This window comes from Pan troglodytes, chromosome 20, assembly GCF_028858775.2.
Source record: "Pan troglodytes isolate AG18354 chromosome 20, NHGRI_mPanTro3-v2.0_pri, whole genome shotgun sequence".
Lineage (NCBI taxonomy): Eukaryota > Metazoa > Chordata > Mammalia > Primates > Hominidae > Pan > Pan troglodytes.
Genome location: NC_072418.2, coordinates 18,852,634 through 18,876,739, shown reverse-complemented (window position 1 = coordinate 18,876,739; position 24,106 = coordinate 18,852,634). Strand labels below are relative to the sequence as shown.

Here is a 24,106-nt window from a genome sequence, read left to right as displayed (position 1 = left end):
TCAGAAGTCCATATCCAGTGAAAATAGCCTTCAGGGATAAAGGTAAAATATAGAGACATTCTTAAAGGAAAGCCAAGGGAATGTGTAGCCAGTGAACTCCTCTACAAGAATGGCTTTAAAAAAAAACCTTTTTAGGGCTGGGCGCAGTGGCTCATGCCTGTAATCCCAGCATTCTGGGAGGCCGGGGTGAGCGGATCACTTGAGGTCAGGAATTTGTGACCAGCCCAGCCAACAAGGTGAAATCCTGTCTCTACTAAAAATACAAAAATTACCCAGGCGTGGTGGTAGATGCCTGTAATCTCAACTACATGGGAGGCTGAGGCTGGAGAATCGCTTGAACCTGGGAGGCAGAGGTTGCGGTGAGCTGTAATCGCACCACTGCACTCCAGCCTGGGTGATAGAGCGAGACTCTGTCTCAAAAAAAACACAAAAAACAAAAACCCCCCAAAACTAGCCAGGCATGGTGGCACACGGCTGCAGTCCCAGCTACTTGGGAGGCTGAGGCAGGATGATCACTTGAGCAAGATGATCACTGGAGTCAAAGTGTAGTGAGCTGTGTTCACGCTACTGCCCTCCAGCCTGGGCAACAGAGCGAAGCCCTGTCTCAAGAAAACACTTTTTTTTTTAAATTAATAGTTAAAAGCATTTTGTAAAATAAATCTCCAGGCTCAGATAGTTTCAGTGGTGAATTCTAACAAATGTTTAAAGAATTAACATGGATTCTATAAAATGTCTTCCAGAAAACAGAAGAGGAAAAAACACTTCCTCCATTACCTTGATACCAAAACCAGACAAAAACATTACAAAAAAGAGAAAAGTACAAACCAGTAACTCTTATGAGTGTAGATCCAAAAATCTCCAACAAAATACCAGCAAAGGAAATCCAGCAATACATAAAAAGAATACAGGTTAAGCATTCCTAATTCAAAAATCCCAAATCCAAAATGCTCCAAAATCCAAAACTTTTTGAGCCCTGACATGATGTCAAAAGTAGAAGATTCCATACCCAACTTCATGTGACAGGTTGCAGTCAAAATGCAGGTGCACAATGCAGTTTATTCAGCATCTCCAAGGGAAAAGTAAAATTACCTTCAGGCTATGTGCATAAGGTGTATATAATACATAAATGAAGCCGGGTGCAGTGGCTCACGCCTGAATTCCCCCAGCACTTTGGAAGGCTGAGGCAGGTGGATCACCTGAGGTCAGGAGTTCGAGACCAGCCTGGCCAACATGGTGAAACCCCGTCTCTACTAAAAATACAAAAATTAGCTGGGCATGGTGGCGGGTGCCTGTAATCCCAGCTACTTGGGAGACTGAGGCAGGAGAATCACTTGAACCCAGGAGGGAGAGGTTGCAGTGAGCTGAGATTGTGCCACTGCACTCCAGCCTGGGCAACAAGAGCGAAATTCCATCTCAAAAAAAAAAAAAAAAAAACATAAACGAATTTCACGTTTGGACGTGGGTCCCAGCCCTAAGATATCTCATGATGCATATGCAAATATTCCAAAATCCAAAGAAATCTGAAATCCAAAACACTTCTGTTCCCAAGCATTTGTATAAGGGATACTCAACCTATAATACACCATGACCAACGGGATTTTATTCCAGGAATGCAACACTGGTTCAATAATCAGAAAGCAGTCAGTGGAATACACCATATTAACAACCAAAAGAAGAAAACTCATGTGATTACATCAATTGATGCAGAAAAAGAACTGAAGAAAATACAACACCCATGCATGATTAAAAAAAAAAAACTGTTAGCAAACTAGCAATAAAAGGGGACTTCCTCAAGGTGAAAAAGAACACCTACAATAAACCTACAGCTAACATCCTAGTTGGTGGCAAAAGACTTAATGGTCTCCCTCTAAGATCAGGAACAAAGCAAGAATGTCAGCTCTCACCACTCATATTCAACACTGTGCTGGAAGTCTCAGTGAGGGAAGACGTAAAGCAAAAGAGATAAAAGGAGCTTCCAGAGAGCTGAACACGTGGAGGTTCCTGGAGGGTGGTGTGTCCAGAGAGGGCAAGGAAGCTCTGGGTCCCTTCCCTCTATACCTCGCTTACCCAAAGAGGGGTTTGTGAGAACCCTAATTTGAAGCTGTTTAAAGACTGCCTAGATTTTGCTCCTGCTCCAAGATGGCCAACTAGACGCAGCCAGGAGAAACATCTCCCACTAAGAGACAGGGACACTGTGCAGACAGGTGCGCTCCTAGACTCCTAGATCTTCAGTGGGAAGGCCCTGAGAGTGAACGGAGGGAAGACACAGAGGCTGGATGGAAGACAGAGGAGGAGGCTGGCAACCCTGCACAGGGCTACTGTGCACCAGGAATCGTTCCTGGCTCCCAGTGACTCCTGTGGAGGGGGTGAATTGAACTAGCAAGGGGCAACCCACTCTTGCCATGGCCTCTGGAATCCCAGCAGGAAGGACCCCTCGACTGCCACGGCCAGCTGCGTTGGCAGGGGAAGCTGCTTAAAGAAGTGGTAGTGATGCAGGGCAGGTGAGCCCCAAAACTGAGACAGCCCGGGAGGGTTCTTGGTTTCAGCCAGGAAAGAACTCAAGGGCGAGCTGGTGGTGATAAACAGAACTTTTACTAAAGCAGCCATGTGCACAGCAGCAGGGGCACTGCTCCCTGTGGAGCGGGGCTACCCCATGGGCAGTGCGCCCAGAGCGGCAGCTCAGAGGCAGCTCTGCAGTCACATTTATACTGACTTTTAATTATATGCAAATTAAGGGGCAGTTTATAAAGAAATTTCTAGAATGTGGGTGGTAGCCTCTAGGTTGTTGGGTCATTGCCATGAAAAAGGGTAGTAACTTCCAAGTGTTGCCATGGCAATGGTAAACTGACATAGCACACTGTGGGGTGGGTCTTATGGGGAGGCGCTTCTGCCCTGACCTGTTTTAGCTAGTCCTCAATTTGGTCTGGTGTCCAAGCCTCACCTCCTAAGTCGAGTTCTGCCTCCTACCTCAGGCGGGGCAGAACTCCAGCCTAAGCCAGGCCAGGGGGGTTGATGCAGAAGCATATGTGGTGGAGCACAGCCAGGACACCCATCCCCTAGGCTTGACTTGCTCTCATAGGAGACTTTAGCCGTAGGGGAACTGTCAGACCTGAACTCTCCAGGGTAGTCTTGCCCATCAGATGGGGCTGGTCTGACCTGAGCAACCCTCAGTCTGCTGGCCTCTCCTGGGGCCCCAGCCTGGCCAAGCCTGCTTGCAGTGCAATCCCCAGGTACCTCTTGGGGGCAGCATCAGAGCTCCTGCACTGGCAGACTGTACCTGAACGGGGAATACTCCTGCACAGCGGCCCCATGGACACACTAGCCCACCTGAGCCCTGCTCCCACTGCAGCCTCCCCTGTGCAGTTTTGCCTGCAGGTTCTTGCCCACAGCCACCCTCAATATCGTTTTGCTGGTGGTGTGTGCGTGGGTGGACCTAGCCCACCCTTCCCCAACAGCATGCCTGTGTGTGCACCCTGCTGTGCCACTGTTGCCAGCGTAAGTGCACCCCAGCCCCCCATTCTCCTCTCCCACCACCGTTGTTGTCAGAGTGTTGGCAGCATAGAGCCCGCCAGCCTCACCCCTCCCAGTGCCCCACCTATGCTGGGCCTCCCACAGGAAACTAGGCAGAGAAAACGGGGGACCTACCTGTAGCCCTGAGCAGCCACTGCTGCCAGTGTGAACATGCACAAAGGGCACACACAGTCCTGCACCCACCAGTGCCCCCATGCTAACCCCACCATCGGCACCAATGAACAGGTGCACAGTTGCCAGCGTGGCCCCTGCCCCCACCCCAGCCATACTGCCACTACTGCTACTGCTACAAATGCCCTTCCAGAGGCTGGCTCCCTGACATCCACTAGCACTCTGTCACAGCCGATGAGCGTGCACCCCGCTGTGCTGCCGCTGGCACATGCAAACAAGAACAGATCCCGCTGCCACTACCCTATGAAGTGCTTTGCCTGGCACCACCCATTGGAGTGTTGTGACCAGCTGTCTGGGAGCAGCTTGGCCCCTCTAGCAGAGCAGGTTCTTAACCTGAAGGAGCCAGAGATCAAAGCCAGGGCTGGATACCAGTCCTCCAGAGTTAGAGCATGCAGTTCAGGAGTCCTAAGCTGAGCCTTGGTCCCCTAAAATCTTCCAATAATGAAGCCATCCAACTGAACCCACCTTATACACAATCAAACCCACAGGGTCATCAAATAGGATAAAGGAAAAAGAAACCCATTCAAAGGACAGCAACTTCAAAGACTAAAGGAATATCAGCCCACAAAAATGAGAAAGAACCAGCGCAAGGACTCTTGACAATTCAAATAACAAGAGTGTCCTCTTTCCTCCAAATTGCAGTAGTTCTCCAGCAAGAGTTCTTTTTTTTTTTTTTTTTGAGACGGAGTCTCGCTCTATCGCCCAGGCTGGAGGGCAGTGGCGCAATCTCGGCTCACTGCAAGCTCCGCCTCCCGGGTTCACGCCATTCTCCTGCCTCAGCCTCCCGAGTAGCTGGGACTACAGGCGCCCGCCACCACGCCCGACTAATTTTTTGTATTTTTAGTAGAGATGGGGTTTCACCGTGTTCGCCAGGATGGTCTCGATCTCCTGACCTCGTGATCCGCCCACCTTGGCCTCCCAAAGCAAGAGTTCTTAACTAGGCTCAGATGGCTGAAATGACAGAAATAGACTTCAGAATATGGATAGGAACAAAGATCATTGAGATTAGGAACATTGAAACCCAATCTAAGGAGGCTAAGAATCATAATAAAACAATATATGAGCTGGCAGACAAAATAGCCAGGATAGAAAATGATGTAACTGACTTGATACAGCTGAAAAACACAGTATAAGAATTTAATAATGTAATCACAAGTATTAACAGTAGTACAGACCAAGCTGAGGAAAGAATCTCAGAGCTTGAAGACTGGCTTTCTGAAATAAGACAGTCAGATAAGAATAGAGAAAAAATAATGAAAAGGAATGAACAAAGCCTCCAGGAAATATGGGATTAAAAAAGAGAGCAAATCTACAACTCATTGGTGTCCCTGAAAGAGATGGGGAAAATGGAAGCAACTTGGAAAACGTATTTCAGGATACTATCCATGAGAACTTCCCCAGTCTAGCTAGAGAGGCCAATATTCAAAATCAGGGAATGCAGAGAACCCCTGCAAAATACTTCACAAGATCATCCCCAAAACACATAATCATCAGATTGTCCAGGGTCAAAATGAAAGAAGCTAGACAGACATAGCAGGTCACCTACAAAGGGAAGCCCATCAGACTAGCAGTGGGCCTCTCAGCAGAAACCCTACAAGCCAGAAGAGATTGGAGGCCTATATTAAACATTCTTTTTTTTTTTTTTTGAGATGGAGTCTCATTCTGTGGCCCAGGCTGGAGTGCAGTGGTGGGATCTCAGCAGGTCACTGCAACCTCCGCCTCCCAGGTTCAAGCAATTCTCCTGCCTCAGCCTCCCAAGCAGCTGGGACTACAGGCGTGCACCACCACATGCTGCTAATTTTTGTATTTTCAGTAGAGACCGGGTTTCACCATGTTGGCCAGGCTGGTCTTGAATTCCTGACCTCAGGTGATCCCCTCCCCTCCCCCCTCCCCCCGCCCCCGCCTCAGCCTCCCAAAGTGCTGGGATTACAGGTGTAAGCCACCACTCCTGGCCAATATATTAAATATTTTTAAAGAAATTCCAATCCAGAATTTCACATCTGGCCAAACTAAGCTTCATAAGCAAAGGAGAAATGAGATCGTTTTCAACTTGGGTGTGGTGGCTCAATCTGTAATCCCAGCACTTTAGGAGGCTGAGGTGGGTGGAGTGCCTGAATCCAGGAGTCTGAGACTAGCCTGGGAAACATGGCAAAACCCCATCTCTACCAAAAACATATACATTAGCCGGGTGTGGTGGTACCTGCCTATAGTCCCAGCTAATTGGTAGGCTGAGGCCAGAGAATAGCTTGTGCCAGGGACGTAGAGGTTGCAGTGAGCCATGATCATGCCACTGCACTCCAGCCTGAGCAACAGAATGAGACCCTGTCTCAAAAAAAAAGAAGAATAAAAAAGATCCTTTCAGACAAGCAAATGCTGAGGGAATTTGTTTACCAGCAGAGCTGCTTTATAAGAGCTCCTGAAAGAAGTACTAAATATGAAAAGAAGGCCGGGTGTGGTGGCTCATGTCTGTAATCCCAGCACTTTGGGAGGCTGAGGCAGGCGAATCACCTGAGGTGTGGAGTTCGACACCAGTCTGGCCAACATGGTGTAACTCCGTATCTACTAAAAATACAAAAATTAGCCGGTCATGGTGGTGGGTACCTGTAATCCCAGCTACTCGGGAGGCTAAGGCAGGAGAATTGCTTGAGCCAGGGAGGCAGAGGTTGCAGTGAGCAGAGATCATGCCACTGCACTCCAGCCTGGGTGACAGGGCAAGACTCCATCTCAAAAAAAAAAAAAAAAAAAAAAGGCCAGGTGCAGTGGCTCACGCCTGTAATCCCAGCACTTTGGAGGCCAAGGCAGGTGGATCACGAGGTCAGGTCAGGAGATCGAGACCATCCTGGCTAACATGGTGAAACTCTGTCTCTACTAAAAATACCAAAAAAAAAAAAAATTAGCTGGGCATGGTGGCATGCGCCTGTAGTCCCAGCTACTCGGGAGGCTGAGGCAGGAGAATCACTTGAACCTGGGAGGCAGAGGTTGCAGTGAGCCGAGATCACGCCATGGCACTCCAGCCTGGGCTACACAGCGAGACTTTGTCTCAAAAAAAAAAAAAAAAAAAAAAAAGGAAAGAAAAGGCCATTACTAGCCACTACAAAAACACACTTAAGTATACAGACCAGTAACACCATAAAGCAACCACACAAACAAGTCAGCATAATAAACAGCTAACAACACAATGACAGGATCAAATACATGCATATCAATACTAACCTTGAATGTAAATGGGCTAAATGCCCCAATTAAAAGGCATAGAGTGGCAAGAGCTGGATAAAGAAATAAGACCAAATGATATGCTCCCTTTAAGACACCATTCTTGGCTGGGTGCAGTGGCTCATGCCTGTAATATCCCAGCACTTTGGGAGGCCGAGGCGAGTGGATCACTTGAGGTCAGGAGTTCGAGACCAGCCTGGCAAACATGGTGAAACCTCGTCTCTACTAAAAATAGAAAACAGCCAGGCGTGGTGGCGCATGCCTGCAATCCCAACTATTCGGGAGGCTGAGGCAGGAGAATTGCTTGAACCTGGGGGACAGAGGTTGCAGTGAGCCGAGATTGCGCCACTGCACTCCAGCCTGGGCAACACAGCAAGACTCTGTCTCAAAAGAAAAAAAAAAGACCCATCTCAGATGCAATAACACCCACAGACTCAAAATGAAGAAATGGAGAAAAATCTACCAAGCAAATAGAAAACAGACAAAAGCAGAGTTGCAATCTTAATTTCAGACAAAACAGACTTTAAGCCAACAAAGATCAAAAAAAGACAAAGAAGTGCATTGCATAATGGTAAGGTATTCAATTCAACAAGATCTAACTATCCTAAATAAATATGCAGCCAACAGGAGCACTCAGATTCATAAAGCAAGTTCTTGAGACCTACGAAGAGACTTAGACTCCCACACAATAACAGTGGGAGATTTCAACACCCCACTGACAGTATTAGACAGATCACTGGGGCAGAAAATTAATAAAGATATCCAGGACCTTAACTCAGCACTGGATCAACTGGACCTGATAGATATCTACAGAACTCTCCACCCAAAAATGAGAGAATATATCTCATCTGTACATGGTACATACTCTAAAAACAACCACACAATTGGACATAAAATAATCCTCAGCAGATGCAAAAGAACCAAAAGCATACCAGCCACTCTCTCAGACCATAAATCAATAAAAATAGAATTCAAAACTAAGAAAATCGCTCAAACCCATACAATTACATGGAAATTAAACAACCTGCTCCCGAATTACTTTTGGGTAAATAATGAAATTAAGGCAGAACTCAAGAAATTATTTGAAACGAATAAGAACAAAGATACAACAGACCAGAATCTCTGGGACACAGCTAAGGCAGCGTTAAGAGAAATTTACAGCACTACATGCCCACATCAAAAAGTTAGAAAGATCTCGAATTAACAACCTAACATCACAACTAAAAGAACTCACGAAGCAAAAGCCTCCAACTCCAAAGCTAGCAGAAGACAAGAAATAACCAAAGTCACAGCTGAACTCTAGAAGACGGAGACACAAAAACACCATTCAAAACATCAAGTAAGCCAGGAGCTGGTGTTTTAAAAGAATGAATAAGATAGATAGGCTGCTAGCTAGACTATTAAGAAAAGAGAGAAAACCCAAATAAACACAATTAGAAATGACAAAGGGGGTATTACCATTGACCCCACAGAACTACAAATAACCCTTAGAGACTATTATTAACACTTCTATGCACACTAACTAGAAAATCTAGAAGAAATGGATAATCTCCCGGACACATATACCCTTCCAAGATGGAACCAGGGAGAAACTGAATCCCTGAACAGACCAATAATGAGCTCCAAAATTGAATCAGTAATAAATAGCCTAACAACCAAAAAAAGCCTGGACCAGACGGACTCACAGCTGAATTCTATCAGATGTACAAAGAAGAGCTGGTACCATTCCTACTGAAATGATTCCAAAAAAACTGAGAAGGAGGGACTCCTCCCCTACTCATTCTATAAGGCCAGCATCATCCTGATACCAAAACCTGGCAGAGATACAACAAAAAAAGAAAACTTCAGGCCAATATCCTTGATGAACACTGATGCAAAAATCCTCAACAAAATACTAGTAAACTGAATCCAGCAGTACATCAAAAAGCTAATCCACCACAATCAAGAAGGCTTTTATCCCTGGGATGCAAGGTTGGTTCAATACATGCAAATCAATAAACATGATTCATCACATAAATAGAACTAAAGACAGAAACTGCATGATCATCTCAATAGGTGCAGAAAAGGCTTTTGATAAAATTCAACATCTCTTCATGTTAAAAACTCTCAACAAACTGGGGTTTTTTGGTTTTGTTTTTTGTTTTTTTTTGAAACAGGGTCTTGCTCTGTCGCCCAGGCTGGAGTGCGGTGGCACAATCTGGACTCACTGCAACCTCTACCTCTGGGGCTCAAGTGATCCTCCCACCTCAGCCACCCGAGTAGCTGGGATTACAGGCGCGCATCACCACGCCCGGCTAATTTTCCTATTTTTAGTAGAGCGTGAGCTACCATGCCCAGCCAACAAACTAGGTTTTGAAGGAACATACCTAAGATAATAAGAGCCATCTATGACAAATCCATAGCCAACATCATACTGAATGGGCAAAAGCTGGAAGCATTCCCCCTGAAAACTGGCACAAGACAAAGATGCCCTCTCTCACCACTCCTATTCAATATAGTATTGGGGGCTGGGCATGGTGGCTGACGCCTGTAATCCCAACACTTAGGGAGGCCGAGGAAGGCAGATCACCTGAGGTCAGGAGTTCGATACCACCCTGACCAACATAGTGAAACCCTGTCTCGACTAAAAATACAAAAATTAGCCGGGCATGGTGGCATGCGTCTGTAATCCCAGCTACTTGGGAGGCTGAGGCTGGAGAAGCACTTGAACCCGGGAGGTGGAGGTTGCACTGAGCCAAGATCATGCCACTTGTACTACAGCCTGGGCTACAAAGTGAGACTCTGTCAACAAAAAAAAAAAACACTGCTAAGAGAATAAAAAGATAAGCTACAGACTGGGGGGAAATAGTTGCAAATCACCTATCTGACAGAGGACTTCTATCTGGAACACACAAAGAATTGTCAAGGCTCAACTATATGAAAATAATCCAATTTAAAAATGCTAAAAAGATGCACAGAGACATTTCTCCAAAGAGGATATACAGATGACAAAGAAACACGTAAAGCAATGCTCAACATTATTAGCCATTAAGAAAATGCAATAAGCCAGGCGCGGTAGCTCACACCTGTAATCCCAGCACTTTGGGAGGCGGAGGCGGGTGGATCATCTGAGGTCAGGAGTTCGAGACCAGCCTGGCCAACATGGTGAAACCCCGTCTCTAGTAAAAATACAAAAATGAGCCAGGCCTGGTGGTGGGTGCCTGTAATCCCAGCTACTCGGGAGGCTGAGGCAGGAGAATCGCTTAAGCCTGGGAGGCAGAGGTTGCAGTGAATGGAGATAGTGCCATTGCACTCCAGCCTGGGCGACAAGAGCGAGACTGTGTCTCAAAAACAAAAACAAAAACAAAACACAAAACTATGCTGACATACTACTACATACCTATTAGGATGACAAAAATAAAACTACTGACAAAGGATGTGGGGTCATCACAACCCTCATCTGTTGCTGGTGAGAATGCAAAACGGCAATGGTTTGGCAGTTTCTTATAAAGGTAAACATACACTTACCGTGTGACCCAGCCATCCCACTCCTGGGTATTTACCCTAGAGAGATGAAAACTTATGTCCACACATAAACCTGGACACGACATGTTTCTAGCAACTCTATTGACAATTGCCAAAGATTGGAAAACCACCCAAATGTCCTTCTGTGGTTCAGAACAGAAAATAAATATAAATAAATATAAAAGGGAACAGACTTTTGATATGCAAAACAATTGGATTTGGATGAATCGCAAAGAATTAGAATGAGTTAAAGCAGCCAGACTCGAGAGCTCAGGACTGTATGACGCCATTCATACGACAATCTCAGAAAGACAGCTACGGTGACATATGATGCCGCTCGTGTGACAATCACAACACGATGAAGACTCCAGTGATGGAGAACAGTTCAATGGTGGCCAGGAAATGGGGAAGAGGGGAGCGTGGAGCTACAAAGGGGCAACATGAGGAGGTTTTGAGGTTCTGTGTCCTGGGTGTGGTGATGGGTACACAAATCTGTACAAGCGCTAAAATTCATTTTCAAAACGTCAACTTTCCTCATAATTAAAAAACCAAAAGAAAAAAATATACAAAACAGTAACACTGAACGCAAAATCAAAACCCAAACAACAACCACCACCAAAAAAACAAGTTGCAGGAGAACCACATCTTATGATCTCAGGTTTATAGAAAAATCAATATACTTGTTTCTGTCTATCTACAGAATGAGGCCCGAGAGGGTGACGGTGAATAAATCCTAATCTTTCTGATTATAGGGGCCCTTTAGTTTCTTTTTTTTTTTTCTGTGCATGGTGACTGATAAGAGCCCTTCACTTTCTAACCTCATACCCTGCTTCTAATTTTTAAAAATAATGTGCATGTATGGATTCTCAGTCAGCATAAATGCTAATAAAGAAAACAAGCTTTAGCCGAGCGTGGTGGCGGGTGCCTATAATCCCAGCTACACGGGAGGCTGAGGCAGGAGAATCGCCTGAACCTGGGAGGCGGAGGTTGCAGTGAGCCGAGATCGTGTCACCACACTCTAGCCTGGGCGACAGAATGAGATTCCGTCTCAAAAAAAAAAGATAAGACAAACTCACATTTCAATGAGTGGCCCAAACTGAATCCTGCTATCTGTTACCACACAGAACGGCTCTCGGGGCTTTGCCAGTTTTAAAATGCTGTGTTTATTTCTATCGTGGAAGAGATAAAACCCTACAGAAGAAGGAAAGAAAAGAGGCCTACCAAGAGGTTGACAGACTCGATGACGTCCAAGAACACCTCATTCTTCCGATACTTGATGCCTTCGGACCGCCAGGACACCGCGTTGGTGACAGTGGCTGGTGGCCGCGGGGCCCCTGTTTCCAGCTTGTGGCCTTCCTGAGTGATGTACCTGTGGGGCCACATGCTCAGAGTGAAGGAGGTGGTACCTGCACCAACACCACAGCTTCTGGCCTTGACATTTCGGCAGGGTTGGTTGGGGGGTACAGGGCAGGTTCTGACCGACTTGAAAATAGCCCTTGGATTTCAGCAGCTCCAGAAAAGGCAGCCTGTGGTTTCATCTGGGGCTGCTTCATACAGAAAAATCTTCACAATTTCCAAAAGCCAATACACTCAAGTTATAGAGTCTAAAGTGCTCATTTTGGGGGACCAAGAAGACCATGTTGGGAAGGAAAACAAGAAGTGGGTGTAAGCTGCTTCCCATCCCTGCTGAGCACGTGGATGGAAATGACGCCTCGGAGTGTAACCTGGTGACCCCATCCTGAGGGAGCAGGAGGTGCAGCGGTTAGGAACACAGGCTTCTCTGGGAGTCTGTTTGTTTGCCCCCTGTAAAATGGGGAGACGGTATATGGGGAGGCTGTGAATCGAGTGAATGTGAAGTGCTGGGGCCTGGCCCCCAGGAAGCACTTAATTCACATTGTTTCTTATCTGAAGGGCAGGATTCCAAAGACTGGAGATTTCGATCACAGTCTCATTTTATGACAGTAAAAACAAGGGAGGTGACTCCTTAGTAGCAAGGTACTGAAGGCATCTGTGTGGATGGAGAGTAAAGACGAGGAGCAGGAAAAGCACTGTTATGTGGGGGCGTAGAGGAGGAAACGAATTAAAACCACTAAGAACAACTTAGTAAAAACCCAAATACTGGTGGAGGTGGGAGGCGGGTGGGGGACAACATGAACACAAATTTGCCCCTTCTGTTTCCACACCTGATGACGTCGATGTCATGACACCGCCCAGGCCTGGCCCCAGGCCCCACCCTTGCCCACTCACTCCTGCAGGATCTTGCTGTCGGTGGTCTGGGGGTAGCCGAAGTCCATGAGCTCGTCCAGCAGCTCGTAGATGATGACAAAGTTGTCCCGGATGCTCTCCTCCTCCAGCTCCTTGAAGTACTCGGAAAACACCTGTGGCGGTTGGGGAGGGAGGGAGGGATGGGAGGCAGATCATTGAGCGGACGGATGAGGAATGAATGAACGCTTGCACACATTCATTTGCCCGCTAAGTCCTACCAACAGCCTACTTCCCAGGCTCAGTGGCGTGCTACAGGGCCCTGGACCCAGGTTATGGGGCAGGAGGACAGCAGTGGCTGGCTGTGGGGTGGGGCCAGGCTGGAGCCACTGCAGATGTCCCGAGGCCTTCAGAAGCTCTGCATTCCCATTCTCTTCCCTGCCCAGACACCTGCAGGCAGGCAGCCCCTCCTGAGCGACTGTAACTGTCATCCCTTTCTGAGTCTGGAGTGACTCAGGCAAGGACCTGATGGGCTGCCATCTTCCCCATTTCAATGGAAAGCTTGATGCATCTTCCCCATTTCAATGGAAAGCTCAGAAGGTTAAGGAAGGGACGCCAAAGAAGAGGGGCTGTTAGAAGCACTTTTGCAGGCACAAATGCTGAAGGAAGGAGCGTCACTAAAACAGAAAGGCACAGCCCAACCCTTGGGTGAGGACCTTCCCCTTCCCGCATCCCCCATTCTCTGATCTGCTGACCCCTGCACGCTTCAGAACTGTGATCACCCGGCCTCTGCTTGGAAACCACAGGCAGCACAGCCAGGCCCAGCCCTGCCTGTGACAGCATCACCGGTCCAGTGAAGGCAGCCCTCGGCCTGCACGTGGGGCCTTCCCAGGTGACCCTCGGCTCCTTCCCCAAGCCCTCACCGCCCAGGCTTGCCCCTGTTCCCCAACATTCTGCACAGGCAGCATCAGTGAGGGACGAAAGCTTTCCCAGGCCCAGCACAGGCCTCCTGGGTCCTGTTCCCCACTTTCCTGAGCCCCACAGCCCACCTCGGCCAGGCCCATCCTCTCCAGGAAGCCAGCAGCAGCCTCCTCACTGGCCTCAAGTCCTCCTTCTGCTCAGCAGCCAGAGAGGCTGCTTTAGATCAAACCACATCTTGTCAGTCTCCTGCTTAAAAGCCCTCCACTACCTTTCATCAGAAGTGGAATGAAATCCACACTCCTGTATAATCCGCCCTCTTCCCAGCTGACCTCAGCCTCACACTCTGCCACACGCATGCCGGCCTCCCTGGCTGCACCACACACACCTGTTCCAGGGCCTTCGCCCTGGCTGCTATCTGCGTCTCACTGGCAGCCTGGGCCTGGCGTGTCAGCTCTCTCCAAGGTGGGCGTCAGGCATCTGTGCCTTGAGATCCCCCTGGGAGATTCTGAGGTGGGCTCAGCTCTGCAGCTCTGCTGGTTATTTCAGCCCCATCCAGCTGGTCACCCCACATCCTTCCAAAGCTCGCTGACCCCTGCTTGTCCCTTCCAGGGTCAGGGCACCCCTGCTCTGAGCCCTACCTTTTCCTGTTCACTTTCCTTTCTTCCCCAGGGTAGGGGAGCAACGTGAGCTATAGAATTCCACAGGCATGGGGGGTTGGGACTCCCCTTTCCCACTTCCTGGGCTTCCAGCCGCGCTCCCTGGGGATGCCACAGCTCTCTGTAGGGTCGCCAGGTATGGGGAGGTCCACAAGCAGAGCCAAGACAACTGCCACCCAAGCCCACGGCCCCTCCAAGCGAGACTCACCTGCACCACCTTATAGAGGAAAGAAAAGACCAGCGACACGCACGCGTTCTTCTTGGATGTGGCAACCACTGCATGGCGGCCACAGTTAAGGAGCATTCAGAGGCTGGGGCTGCTGCCTGGAAGATCCTGGTTCATGGAGGGACCCCCTAACCCTCACAACCCTCAGAGCCTTCCCTATCCCCACTCCCAGCCATTTACTTGGCCCATGGTGGGCTACAAAGCTCCTGGTCCAAGCTAGACCTGGGACACAGGAGTCACCAGCCAGATGCGCTCCCAGGCCCCAGGGAGCACTCACTGAGATGGAGAATCACAGGGATGGCAGGTGGCACAGGGCACCTGTCCCGGCGGCTGGGTGAAGGGCTGCCTTGAGCAGGGAGGGAGTGAGGCTCATTCCAGGAGCAGAAAGCAGGACACACTGGCCCTGCTCCTCCAAAGCCGACCTCATCATGACCCTGCTGAGGTCCAGGGTCCCCCGGCCAAACTCTGTGGCAAGCAGCCAGGGCCAATTCTGGCTTCAGCCCTTCCTGGCTTTGGAAACACAAGCCTTGGCCCATGAAATAAACCTTTCTAGAGAAACCTCGATATTTCTCTCCTGTGTAATGGGGGTCTGTGAATGAACTCACCAAGGCAATGTAGGTGAGATGTCTGGCACAGATGTTCCCTTCTGCCACAGGAGCCAGCCCCTGCCTCCCAGGGTCAGTGTGTGCTGGGCGCTTCCTATTCCTTTTTCCCTAATGGGCCCCCGGGCTGCCAGAGAAGGCTGGTTCTTCCTTTGTAGGCCCATGCACTGCACCCTGGACATCCCTGTTCATGGCACATCTGTGCTGCCTGGCTCGTCTGCCCAGCAGTGAGCTCTAGGAGGGAGGGCGGGGGCTGTATCCTCTCCCTTCCCGCCTCACCCCAGCACAGCACAGGGGCCCAGGAAAGGGACGCTGGCCCAGTCAAACGAGTGCTGGCCTCCCTCCTGCTGCCTGGCAATGTGCCCTCCCCTGATGCTTTATAAGCAGGGGCAGTGGGGGCCTCTCACCTTCATGGGTGCCTCTCAGCCACGGCCTTGCTGAGCACTGTCCCGGCTGGGGGTGAAACGATGTCCACTAAGCCAGAGGGGTGAGCCCTCCCTGTCTCTTCACTAGATGCCCAGGTGTGAAATGTGGGGGCCCAACCAGAAACTGATCTGATGGTTCGTGCTGAGCTCAGACCACAGCCACCTCTCCCTCTCCCAATACCTGGGCGGCTTCAGAGGACTGTCAATTCCCTGGGTTAAAAGCCACCTAGGCCGGGCGCAGTGGCTCACGACTGTAATTCCAGCATTTTGGGAGGCTGAGGCAGGCGGATCACGAGGTCAGGAGATCGAGACCATCCTGGCTAACATGGTGAAACCCTGTCTCTACTAAAAAAATACAAAAAAATTAGCTGGGCGTGGTGGCGGGCACCTGTAGTCCCAGCTACTCGGGAGGCTGAGGCAGGAGAATAGCGTGAACCCGGGAAGCGGAGCTTGCAGTGAGCCCAGATCGCGCCACTGCACTCCAGCCTGGGCGACAGAGCGAGACTCCGTCTCAAAAAAAAGAAAAAAAAAGCCACCTAAGATCATCTTCAGAGCTATTCTCAGGGCCTTCCAGAGCCAGGTGAAATCTACACAGAGGCACACCACAGGGAGCCCTGGGCCAGCACGGCCCACATGGGAACGTGCACACCGGCCACCAGGAACAAATCTTCCTACAATGCAGATTCTGACGGGGCAGGGCTGGGTGGAGCCTGGGATTCTGCATTTCCAAAGGGCTCCCAGGGGATATTCTGGCCCGTTGGCCACACTGTACTGGCAAGGCCCCAAGTGTCTCCAAGAACACAGGAAAGGGCACAGAGCCCATGCCTGCTGGGAGCAATATGCACAAGTCAGTTCAACTGACCCGAATGGTCCTGCAGTGAAGGGTCGTTGTTCCCACTGAACTGTGGGAAGGTGAGGGTTCCCCCATGGCTGCTGGAGCTGGGGCTCAAACGGGCTGTGAGTGGCAAAGCAGGCCCTTCCGCAGTAGTGTGGGTACTGAGATGGGCTTGCGGGTCTGCCCAAAGCCGTGGGGTGGCCAGTTAGACCTCCTGGATAGAAACTGGCTTGGCCAAGTCTCCCCATGGGCCCAAGGACAGGAAGGGTGGGGGGCTCTGAGATCTGGGCGGGGCTGTACCCCACCACCCCTCCGTGGTCCAGGCCACTTCCCCTCCCACCTGCACGATGGCCCCAGCCTACTCCCCACCTACCCATGTCCTCTCCTGTCCCCACAGTCTTGCCCAACTCAGCAGCCAGAAACCTTCAGAAGACGCACATCTAAAAGCCTCCAGAGACTTCCTGTCACATTTCAGATGATGTTCTTTGAGACCCCAGACCCCGCTGACCAATCCAGCCTCGCTGCTGCTACACGCCCCCTCTCCAGCCACCCCAACTGCAGCTGCTGGAATGAGCCTCTTCCCTGCAGAGCCTTCACCCACACCTAGTGCCTGCCCACCCCTCCAGCTGGCAGAAGCCAGGCCTCCCTGCAGGCTTCCTCCAGGGTGTCACTTCCCTTCCTGAGCCCCTGGGCTGAAGAGGTTCAAGTCACACCCGCTCCTCTCCCCATACCCATCACAGATGTCATCGTGCATTCTCTGCCTGTCTCTGCAGGCAGCAGGGAGCTCCACGAGGGCATGGCTGTGTCCAATGCTCGCGCTGTGCACAAACCAGCCCTGCTTGCAGGCGTGTGGATATGCACACACACCAACACCCACACAGGAGTCCCCTGGGAGCACCCCCAGCAAAGGGATACGATACAGGTTGTTGTGTTTGATCCACATGAAACGGACCCCCCCGTGGGCCAGGATGGGCGACAGCATCCCCTCCTCCTCCTTCTCCATCAGGATGGGCATGAAGTGCTCCACCTCCGACATGTCCACGTCGCCACGGTAGTTCCGGCAGATGAGCACCTGGGGTGGGGAAGGAAGAGAAAAGATGCTTGCATTTTCAGTTCTACAATCTGGGGGCTTGGGGCACGGGGTGAGATGCACCACCCTGCTTCCCTCTGGGGACTCCGGTCATGGCCGCTATCCGCAAAAGAGCAGGACTTGAGGCCGTTCTGATCTCCATCCCCCAGGGAATTCCTAGAGAAGAGCATCTCCCAGCGTGAATGCCCACAGGGGCCACTGCAGTTCTTCGCAGGGTGAGGGTAGAGGGGAACTCTGCAGCAAAGGTCCAGGACTGAAATCACCCAGAGACATCAGGTTAAGCAATGCCTCACAAGCTCTCAACGCAGACCTTCTCAGAGCCTTTGCTGGGCCAATGCACCCTGCTCTCCCGCCTGTGTCAGGGCGCCCACTCCCACTGAAGGTTCGTATTTACTGAAGTCCACAGGTGGCCTGAAGGGAGAAGCCCTCTTCCTGGTCTCTCTCTTTCATAGCCTGTGGGTCAGGATATACAGCATCCAGAACCCCTGTCCACTGCTGATAGGAATGGAAAATGGGACAACTACTTTGGTGTAGTCTGGCAGTTTCTCAAAAAGTGAAACCCAGAGTTACCATACGATCCAGTCATTCCTCTCTCTGGTATTTACCCAAGAGAAATGAAACCACATGTCTGCACAAACACTAGCACGAGAATCTTAACAGCAGCTTTAATTGAAACAGACCCAGACTAGAAACAATGCCAATGTCCTTCAGCAGATGAACTAGAAACAAACTGTGTCCATGCACACCATGAGAAGCATGCCTCAGCAACGAAAGGGATCAGACTCCCGATACACAGGCGCATCAGAATCACTGTGCTGGCTGAGAGAAACCAGACAAATGAGAGCTCGTCCTGCATGACTGCACGTGTATAAAATCCTAGAAAATGGTGATGAAAAACACATCGGTGGGTGCCTAGGGATGGGGCTAGAGAGCAAAGGGGTGTGAGGAAGCTTTCGGGGGTGATGGAATGTGTGGTTATGGCTTCCCACATGACTGCGCTCATCAAATTGTACACTTTAGATAAGTGCAGGTTATTAATGTAAATTATACCTCATTAAAGAATAAAAAGGAGGTCTGATGTTTTGCTAGCCTGGGCATGGCTGCGGTTGGAGATGCTGCCTGGAGCAGCTGCAGCTCCTGGGGCCTGCAGGACAGCCAGCTGCAGGACTCAGCAACATGCTGAGAAGGCCATCGCGGCGCTGACCATCCTGGGAACCACCTGCCTCAGAACTTGGCATTTCATCACATGCTGCCTTTATTCTCTCAAGGCGAGACTGGGGGTGGTGCGGGGTGGCACCTTCCTTTCCTAGTGTCTGCTTCGTGGCCTGTGGAACTGATTGGAGGGAGGCAGGTGATGGAACAGCCCCTCCCCGTGCTGTCACTCTTGACCTCCCAGGTCCTTCCTCACAAAGGGTGACATGGCTCTTCCTACACAGAAGCCAGATGGGGTCTCTCCCCCACTGCTGAACTGCCACTTACCCCAGCCTCCCCGGCACTGAGAACAAAGCCCAAGCCCGTCCCCGTGGCTCCCAAGGACCAGCGTGGTCTGGCTCCTCACAGCCCCTCTGACGCCTCTCTGCCTGCGCTGCCCTGGTTCACTCTGCTCCAGCCTGGCCCCTTAGCTGCTCTCTGAGTGATCCACATCTGTTCCCACCTCGGGCCTTTGCCCTGACCTGGCTCTTCTCATTTCTCAAGCCTCAGCTCAAATAACACCTCCTCTAGGAAGTCCTCCCAGCTGGGCGCGGTGGCTCACGCCTGTAATCCCAGCACTTTGGGAGGCTGAGGCAGGCGGATCATCTGAAGTCAGGAGTTTGAGACCAGCCTGACCAATATGGTGAAACCCCGTCTCTACTAAAAATACAAAATTAGCCAGGCGTGGTGGTGCATGCCTGTAGTCCCAGCTACTTGGGAGGCTGAGGCAGGAGAATCACTTGAACCTGGGAGGCAGAGGTTGCAGTGAGCCAAGATTGTACCATTGCACTCCAGCTTGGGTGACAGAACGTAACTCCATCTCAAAAAAAAAAAAAAAAAAAAAAAAAAAAAAAGAAATCCTCCCTGCTTGCTCTGGCTGAGATCATGTCCCATCCCTCTGTACCCTGACCCCTGCTTTATCCCTATCACCTGGTGCATTAAACATTTATTTCTATCCTCGTTTACTGTCTGACATCCCCTGAGAACAGTAACTACTCCTGTCTCATTCACAGCTGTTTTCCAGCACCCAGAACGGGGCCTGGCCCATAGTAGGTGCTCAGTAAACATTTGTGAAGTGAATACAGGGGTGAGGAGACAAAGGAGGCGAGGATAACGTCCAGGTCTCTTGTGCAGATGGCTGAATGGGTGATGGCATCACTGAAATGGAGAGAGAGCAGGTACAGGGAGTGCATTTAGAAGAATGCTGAATTTGTGGTGGCGGCAGGACCTCTCTAGTGTCCCAGAGGCCATTAGATCTCCAGAGAAATGCTATGAACAAAATTGAGAGTCACCGGCCCATGAACATGAGTCAAAGCCCACCTGGGAAGAGTGACAGCATGGGGAGGCACGCGTAGGCCTGCGCCGCTCCACAGACCTGGGGAGGGCAGAAAAGGAGGAAAGTAGGCAGTGCGAGAAACAGGAGGAAACACCCCAGAGCGCAGCCTCCTGGAAGCGGAAGGGAGCACTGAAGAGGAGGTGGTTAGTGGTGTCAGAAGCTGCTGAGAAGCCAGTTAGATAAAGCGGAGAAGCTTCCTACTAGGACAGCTTCCTCCCAGCCCAGTGTGGCCACGCTGGTGTCCTCGGTGACCAGACACGTGGCCATGAATTTCTCAGTGTGCTTTATTGTTGATTAAATGCAGTCGGCTCACGAGGCTGACTTTGGAAACAGGAGGTCCGTGGGTCGTGGAATAAGAAAGGGCATCATGGTTGCAGAGGAAGGGAAGGAAGCCCACGGCTGCCTTGGGGATCTTTCTGAAAGGCAGGTCTGATCATGCCTCTCTGGGCTACGGTCTCCTCACGGTGGCCCCTGGTTGGAACTGAAGTGGTCCCCTTGGTCCCTCTCTCCCATCTCAGCATTAGCCAGGACTTCTGGCTTGGCAGCCCCAGCAGGCTGCCCCTTGCAACACCTCTTTTCCACATGATCGTGCCTTCCAAACCTACTTCCAGCGTCGCCCTCTTCAGGGAGCCTTTCATAACCACCTCCCCCTTCCACTGGCTAAAGATGAGGTTGAGCAACTGCAGGACTTGGGACCTTGTTCCTGCCCCTGTGGCTGCCTGGATCCAACTGTGTGGTAATGTCTCTGCTTCTAGGTGACTCCCCTGCTAGACCGAGAGGCCTGGGAAAGCTAACATGGACCATGGGTGGTGCTGAGCCTGTCTCATGCATCTGCTCAGCAAATCTGCACAATAACTCCATAAAAGCCTCTTTTGACCAGTGAGGAAAGCGAGGCTCAGACAGGAGAAGGTGCCTGTCCCAGGTCACACAGCTGAGCAGCAGGGATGGGTTTTGAGCTCACCCCTAACACCACAGCCACAGCGCCAATGGACACCCTATGCCCGGCACAGGGCAGGGTGCATGCTAGGTGCTCATGAAATGTTTGCTGAAGGAATAAGCAAGCCAAGACAGGCAGCCCACTGGCACCTCTGGGGAGGCAGTGGCCAGGGTGGAAGCAAGACTCATTCCACCAGGACTCAGGGTACACCGCACCACCCAGCCCCTGGCGTGCTCTAAGACGGGTGTCTTCCCTCCTTCCAAGAAGGCGGGGGAGGGAAGCCCAGCACTGGGTCTCACCAGTTGTTGACTTTGGGCGGCTTCCAGAGCAGGCACCCACTCAAGGGACTTCAGGAAAGTGCTGGGGGTGGGGTGGGGCGGGAAGGGGCAGCCATTTCACCTCTTCACTCTCAGCTGCTTTAGGGCTCACCCCTGCCCGCCTCACCTAGGACCTGACACCCACGTTTGTTTCTCTCACTGATCAATGTTGGGCTTCACATTGTTGGACCAGTTCTTGTTGCTTCCACATGCAACAGGCCAGGCAGCCACCTGCCTTGCACCTGGGATGGACTTAGGAGAAGGCAGAGGACCATTTCTAAAAGGCGGGGACAATCCCTTCTTAAAGTTTTCTCAGATCCTCTGGGGAAGATGCCTGGGTTCTAGTTTATGTCCAGCTCCCTGGTGTCTCTGGTCCATTTGTCACCCCTCCTCAGGGAAACCCTCTCTCATCCTCGGGCTGAGGCTGACTGTCTGTATAACACACTCGCCCCGCAACACCACTGCAATTGACATTTATTTGTGTTTTTGGAGATGGGTATCCATCTCCCCTACCAGCCTGTGAACACCGTAAGAACACAGATTGTTGAGCCCTGGCACATGACTCACGCCTGTAATCCCAGCACTTTGGGAGGCTAAGACAGGTGGATCACTCGAGGTCAAGAGTTCGAGACCAGCCTGGTCAACATGGTGAAACCCCGCCTCTACTAAAAATACAAAATTTAGCTCGGCGTAGTGGCAGGTGCCTGTAATCCCAGCTACTTGGGAGGCTGAGGCAGGAAAATTGCTTGAACCCGGGAGGCGGAGGTTGCAGTGAGTGGAGATTGCACCACTACACTCCAGACTGGACGACTGAGCATGACACTATCTCAAAAACAAAACAAAACAAAAAGGGACTGTTTTTTGCTAAACACAAATCGACCCCAGGCTTAGTACCCTGCCCGGCATTAGTAGGTGCTCCCCAGATATCAGCTGAATAAACGAATGATTCTGGATCGGACTCCTAGACTTGCTACTTCTCTGTGACCATTGTGACCTTGGTCAGGTTGCTTCACCTCCCTGCCTCAGTTTCTCCCTCTATAAAACGGCACTCGTGATCACCACTCACCTCACCTAACCCTTGTAACTCACTATCACAATGAACGTGGAGAAATTCCTACTGAGAGAAAGTGCACGATAAACAGAAGCTGCAACGCCCTGAGAAGGCGGGACTGGCTCGAGAGCACCCAGTCCCCGCCACGCCTCGCCACCCCCGGCCAAGGGTCGCGCAGCCCCTGGACGCCCTGCCTGGCTCCGAGGCCGGCTGCGGCCCCCCTTCTGGGTCCTCCACCGAGGCCCGAGCCCCCGGCCCCGGCGCCGGGGAGCAGAGGGCGGTGCAGTCAGTTACCTGGCAACGCAGTGGCTGCAGCCCACCGCGTTACCTAGCAACAGGGCGGGGATTACCCACTTAAGACCCCCGCCCGGTTACCCAGAAACAGGATGGGGCTCTCAGGTGAGGTCTACCGGCCTCTCTGCCTCACACCAGGATGGGGCTCATAAGCCGGTTACCTAGCAACAGGGTGGGTCCCCGCGGGCCGAGGCCCCTGCCGGTTGCCTGGCAACAGGGAGGGTGGGGAGCCCTCAGTACCTTGCCCTTCAGGTCCAGCACGTAGACGGCGCTGGCGGACATGATGGCTGCAGGAGGCCTCGGCAGCGGCCGAGGGCGGTGGCGGCGGCAGCGACGGTGGGGACTGCTGGGCGTTGAGCAAGGCCGGGCGCCGCCCGCGACAGCTCACCTCCACTTCCGGTTCGGGGAGCCGCGCGGGGACCGTTATGTCCGGTCCGGGAGGTGCTGTCAGGAATGCGCAGGCGCAGGACGGACGGTGCGCAGGCGCATTACGTCGTATGTAACCATGTTTCTTGCTCCCGCCTGAAGCATCCCGGAAGTAAGGCCCGGTGGGGCGGGGCCGACCAAATCAGGGCACCCAGTGGCCGCTGCCAGGCTGAGCTATGGAGCCAGAGCAGCTGGAAACGGCCTCCCGTGGGCCGAGTTAGGCGAGAGAGCCTGGTGGTGAAACCGACCTGGGGCCCAGCCCTATGGAGCTCACAGTCTGGTGGGGAAGTCTATGAAACAAGTGTACAGTCACCAATTGTGATAAGCTCAAAACAGAGAGGTAAGGTCGTGGTTACTTGGAAAGAGGTCAAACTTTCTGAATGGCAATCAAACCTTATCAACAGTCACCACCTGTCATTGTCAACATTTATCAATGAATGAGTGTGCCTGTTTATTGCCTGGAATGTTATGAAAACCAGCCTCACTGAACCTTGACCCAACATACCGTGTTTAATTTCTGCAAAGTTAGTAATCGGTAATGCAACTGGTGGCCCTTGATTAATCCATTGAATCATATTTAATTTGCTTTTATGAACTCTTGGGCTTTGGAGAAATGCCTGCATTCTGTTCCAGTTAGCCATCATAGTACCCTGGGGATCCCAACCCTGCAATACCAGAGTGATTTACCCAGGATGCCTGCCTCTCACATCTTTTATTTTCTGTCTTATCTCCGTTTTGGCGTTTGGAAAGATGATTTTTGCAACTCGGTAATTATATAGTCTTTTGCTCAGGAAAGAAATGTGACCGAAACTCTAGAGAAGCAAACTAGAATGTTTGAAGACTGCTAAGTGACTCCTGGGCTGGAAGGATTCTTGCTCAAGGCACAGAGCAAGCAGCCAAGAGAGGGTTTTTGTTGTTTGCTTTTTTTTTTTTTTTTTTTTTTTTTGAGACGGAGTCTCACTCTGTCACCCAGGCTGGAGTGCAATGGCATGATCTCGGCTCACTGCAACCTCTGCCTCCTGGGTTCAAGTGATTCTCTTGTGTGTCAGCCTCTCAAGTGGCTGGGATTACAGGCATGTGCCACCACACCTAGCTAATTTTTGTATTTTTAGTAGAGACGTGGTTTCACCATGTTGGCCAGGCTTGTCTCAAACTCCTGACCTCACGTGATCCACCCA

At 51.1% G+C, this 24,106-nt stretch overlaps 1 protein-coding gene across 3 annotated transcripts in view; it reads right to left on the bottom strand.

Moving 5' to 3' along the window:
• Positions 1-23,193, bottom strand: part of AP1M1 (adaptor related protein complex 1 subunit mu 1) — a 37,771-nt gene extending 14,578 nt beyond the window's left edge. Inside the window, exons 1-6 of one of the 3 annotated variants that reach the window (XM_009434898.4) lie at positions 22,743-22,965; positions 17,202-17,358; positions 14,407-14,474; positions 12,667-12,797; positions 11,641-11,788; positions 10,423-10,458 (exon numbers count right to left, since the gene is read on the bottom strand). In XM_009434898.4, coding sequence (XP_009433173.1) covers positions 10,423-10,458; positions 11,641-11,788; positions 12,667-12,797; positions 14,407-14,474; positions 17,202-17,358; positions 22,743-22,784 — 582 coding nt within the window. In that variant the 5' untranslated portion in view covers positions 22,785-22,965. Of the gene's footprint in view, positions 1-10,422; positions 10,459-11,640; positions 11,789-12,666; positions 12,798-14,406; positions 14,475-17,201; positions 17,359-22,742 lie in introns of all 3 variants that reach the window. The other 2 variants (XM_009434899.4, NM_001246384.1) reach the window with 2 other exon arrangements.
• Between the last annotated feature and the right edge of the window lie 913 nt (positions 23,194-24,106).